Source organism: Octopus bimaculoides, chromosome 3 (genome assembly GCF_001194135.2).
Source record: "Octopus bimaculoides isolate UCB-OBI-ISO-001 chromosome 3, ASM119413v2, whole genome shotgun sequence".
Taxonomy (NCBI): Eukaryota; Metazoa; Mollusca; class Cephalopoda; order Octopoda; family Octopodidae; genus Octopus; species Octopus bimaculoides.
This window is the reverse complement of record NC_068983.1, coordinates 115,680,566-115,685,397: the sequence shown is the minus strand read 5'-3', so window position 1 is coordinate 115,685,397 and position 4,832 is coordinate 115,680,566. Positions and strand designations below refer to the sequence as shown.

Sequence of the window (4,832 nt, the reverse complement as noted above, 5' to 3'; positions counted from 1 at the left end):
GATCCACATCCCATTCTGCTGTCTAAAAGTGAAAATGAACAGCTGTTTGGTCCTTTTCCGCATGCGTAGATTTATAGCGAAAAAGCAAAAAGACCACAGCATGTGAAGCCCTCGTCATGAAACTCGATATGCTAAAAATAACAGCTGAAAGTCTGGAGAATTTTTGTGGTAGTGGACAAATTTGCAGAAATGAACTTGTGCAATGTTACACCTCTGAATTTTTTTAATTGTGATAATGAATCAAAGGGTTTAGGTCATTACCGCCAAAATTAATTTCCCTTGCATTTTCTCTCTTTTTCAATATTCAATTAAAAGAGAGAATATATTGTTGCTACCAACAACGTTAAAACTTTAGCAACTTGATCGATCTATCATTGAACCAGGATTTTAATTTCATTTGATAGACACTTTGCTATCATTTATATGGAGAATTGCAAGCATGGTATATAAAGACAACTTATTTTAATAGAAATTTTATGAGTACATTTCCGTAAATGTTCTTCTTACATCCCCCACCCCACGCACACACATGCACATATACGCATGCGGATACACATGGATTAAGTCCCATTTTGGAAGTCTGTTAAAGTTTTTATTATTTTGGAATGAAGAACATAAATATAGGTGTTGAGCCAGTGACTAAACAATAAGGTAAAATTTTACCTTGAAGGGAAAATCACTAAGTAAAAATTATGATGTACATCACTTAGACAACAAACATGAACATTTGAATTCTTCAATAAAGTATAAGATACCTTCATCAGTTGTAATTCCATCATAATATCTGTTTCCCTCCCAGGTCCACCAAGATCATACAGAGATACTGAAACATTTCGTTCTTTGTGAATTTTTTTATAATAGTCTGATTGATCAGATCTGTAATAAATGAAAATAAACAAAAATAAATTAAGAAAAATTTACAATGTGATTAAGTGCAAAACTTGTTTTACATAGGAGATATATATATAATTGGTTGATTTTCCACAAGTACATTACTGGTATTTATTAAGTGAACACAAAAGATTGAAAGGCAAGACTGGTTTTCATAAAATCTGAACAAGATAAGTAGAGAAATATATATCTGTAAAGAATTTAGACTGACATTCTACCAAGGCAGAGCCGGTTTCAGCCGGATTGGTAATGAAAGGGTTAACTAGGAAAGAAAGACTCAAGATTGTAGAAGTGGTGGTATGTGGCATGTTGTTGTGGCAGCAGCAGTTGTTGCCTAAAATTATTTTTTTCTCTCTCTTTAATGTCAGATTATGAGAAAGGACATTGCAAGTGAGAATGTCATGTAACATCCATTATTTGAAATACCTGTAATTGTGGAGGTTTCTGCTAGTATCACAGCCATGTGCTCTTTGATTCTTGTCACCTGGAATGATAAAGACATGCAATGTAATGCAAATAAAGTCTTATAACTCACTGGGTCATAGGTCACTCACTCAAAACACTTAACATTCAGTGCAGTGATTCAAGTTACATCAATTAGTCTTGTGGACCCCCACCCACCCTCATCCCACATGAAGGGGATTTTGTACTCATCAGCATCACAAGTAAGTGAAACACTCATAAATCATATAGTACTCCAGCTGGTTACAGTGAAACTTGTGATGCTTTATAGATATAGTGACACTGTCATCTGACAATTAAGTATATTGAAGTATTATTCAAGTGGAAACTAAATAATTCCAATTTAGGGTAGGTGCTATGAGTACTGCAACACTGGAGAGTCCAGGATTAGAGTCCATGGGTCCATGAATAATATATAATCATCATCTCCATCATATTTTACATCTATTTTAGTATGCTGGTGTGGGTTAGTTAAGACTTATTGAGGCAGCATTTTATGGCACCTCTCTGAATTGCCTCTCGTATACCTTTTTTTTAAGAAACCCCATCACTAATTTATTAGCCAGAAACTGTTCTCACAGAATTCAAAGCTGAGACAGCAAAATACTCAACCAATTCCACACGAACACATCTTCTTTAACCACTCATCTTTGTTTCCTTTCAATTTCATGCCCACTTTTCATTAATTCTAAAAGGATTACAAGGTGTAATTAATAGGCTGTAGAATTGTCATTTTATCTCTTGCATTGATTTAATCACCTAAGGAACATGATTTATATAAAAAGGAAGGGAAAAATACTTACAATTTTTTTTAGCAGGGCCAAAATCTGAACCAGCATACATATACCAGTGAATAGACATTTCTTTTAAAGTGTAGCGTGTTTCTGGAACAGGGAAGTGCTCAGGTGACTTGAGAGCATCTGTTCTTCCAAGGGGTTGATAGAAAAAATTTTCCTTTAATGTTAATGGCTCTTTTATGTGAACTTTGATCTCTGGTCGATTATCCCGAGGCTTTGAAATGACAATGCAACAAAATTTTAAAATGAAAATATCATTGAAAAATATATTCTACAATATTGTTTTTTTACATTACATATAATGGTATTTTAGTCACAAAAAATTGTGTACATGTATCTGTGCTTATGTGATAGTTTCAAGTTGGGATGAAACTGTTTCCGATGAGATGAGACAAACATTTCAAGTTAGTTACGTTCTATTACATGAAGTCTCTTAGGGAAAGCTTTGCTTGAACATTGGCAGCATTTGGTTCTTTTTTTCCACCACCAATGTTTTCTTTGTACACCTTTAGCCTACATCATCAACACCTCGCTTACCTGCTATCACCCTGAATGCCCTCATATATCTACCACAATTCCTACCCCCAAGCCTCTCTTGTATTTCTCTCCATCATTTGCTAGTCACTTCATCCTGTCCACTCACCCAACCCAAGCCTCACCTACTCTCACCACCTCCAATGTCCCTCAAGGGTATGTTCCAACACATTTTTGTCATCATCCTTCTCTCCCACTACCATCTCTTTACTCTCCTATTCACTGTTTTCCAACTGGGGTATCCATGTATCTACTCAAGTAACACACCTATATCTGTTCTTTCTACACCTTAAATATCCCAACTCGCACAAAGTCACACCCCTCCACCAACATAGTAGGTTATCCTGTTGATACTGGTCCCACATAAAATGCATGGGTGCTGGTGCCACATAAAGAGACAATGGAACTCCTGTCAAACCATCCAACCCATGACAGCAAGGAAAATGGGGGTTATATGATGTTGATGATGATAGGCATGGAAAGCTAGGAGACAGGTTTATTTAGCTAGAGGGGAAGCAGATAAGAAAACATTTGTAAAAAAAAAATGAAAAAATATTCTTTATTTTGTCAAAAGATATCGATACTTTAGTTAGACATAATGAATTCAAATCAGTAAGATTCCTTTGGGAGCAGGATAAAAATTACTGGAAAATAAACTAGTTCAGTAAAGTTAACATGTGTTGATTAACTTCGACAAGCTCATAAAAATCTAAATTAATATATCAACAACATCAGAACTGTTGTTTCAGAAATACAGATAAGGGACAAGTTCTTTATTTTTCTTTTTTACTTATTTTCATAAAACGTATCACAGAAAACAAATCCTTTAACTCTTTTGATATCAATCTGCCTGAAGTTACTTCTGGTTGTTTTGATACCAAACTATTTCAATGCTTAATGCTTCCTCCCATATTAACCCTTTAGTGTTTGCATTATTCTACCAAAATTAATGCTTTTTCATCCACATTGTTTTGAACTAATCATGCATTATCTTGTAGCTATGAGATTTTGATGAGGTAGCTGTTAATTTTTAAAATGATATTGTAGGGTTGGTGTGAGAGACCAGATTTGGCCAGTTTGAACATAAAACAAGCAGAATACTTTCGACCAGATATGGCCGGTTTAAATGCTAAAGGGTTAAACTCTTTCCACTGACCTAACATATTAAACATGGATAGTTCAGACAGCAGATATGTGTAAACTGGTTAAAATAATAGTGCTTTGGATTAAATGTTTGGTCACCAAAACTCAGCACATTTTCTGCTAGGGTTGATTTTTGCTTCCATGCAAGTAAAAACAAGCTGTTACTGACCTAATATATCAATTAATGAAAATATACTTCTTGATTATTTTTCAAATTCAATTGAAACATAGGCAGCATATTTTGATTAAAAAATATGGTCATAAAAAGGTGAAGTGTCATTTTATGACAGCAGCACAACTGACAGATCTGAGGTTCTGCACAATTATATGAAATCTGTGACAATGTAACATTTCCAACAACCCAATTAGTTCTAAAATATTGACATTAAAAGCTGGATAGTGGGATAGAAGAACCGTCTAGGAAAGTGAGCTAAAAATTTATTTTGTATATCTCTCTATATTGGTGTACAAAACTTACTCAAGCAAGTTACACAACTCAATCTGAAAGTTTGTCACATTCACTAGTAAAACAACAAAGACGCTTAGTTTGTGGAATCCATATAAAAATGTGTAAAAGCGTATGTAAAGAAGAATTTTAGAGATCAAAAGAGAAAGTGAGGTTAAGAGACTTGTGAAGTTGACACAGTTTATAAAATTCTTTAAAAAAGTATCAGGTATACTCTACCAACCTCAACTCCCATTCCAATATCATCAAGAATACAATAATCTTCATCAATATCAAGTTCAGTGTTTTCTTCTGACATACTGCTGCTATAGAGTGACTTTGAGCTGGATGATGAAGATAAGTTCTCTGAAGATACCAAATTCCCAGCATTCTCATTTGGAGTAGGATAGATAGGCTGATCCTCGTTTGGGGGAACAAAGAATACCTCTGTAGTAGTTCGTTTGCTGGATGAACTCTTTTTAGAATGGCTACCATGACTTGCTGAAAATGCAATAAATAAGTAATTAGATAAATAAATAAATGCACACAAGTATATAAAT

At 34.3% G+C, this 4,832-nt stretch overlaps 1 protein-coding gene across 1 annotated transcript in view; it reads right to left on the bottom strand.

The window, feature by feature from the left end:
• Positions 1-4,832, bottom strand: part of LOC106870186 (autophagy-related protein 2 homolog B) — a 161,036-nt gene that overhangs the window by 19,972 nt on the left and 136,232 nt on the right. Inside the window, exons 31-34 of the mRNA XM_014916188.2 lie at positions 4,517-4,773; positions 2,157-2,364; positions 1,318-1,375; positions 756-876 (exon numbers count right to left, since the gene is read on the bottom strand). Of these exons, the coding sequence (XP_014771674.1) occupies positions 756-876; positions 1,318-1,375; positions 2,157-2,364; positions 4,517-4,773 (644 nt within the window). The remainder of the gene's footprint in view (positions 1-755; positions 877-1,317; positions 1,376-2,156; positions 2,365-4,516; positions 4,774-4,832) is intronic.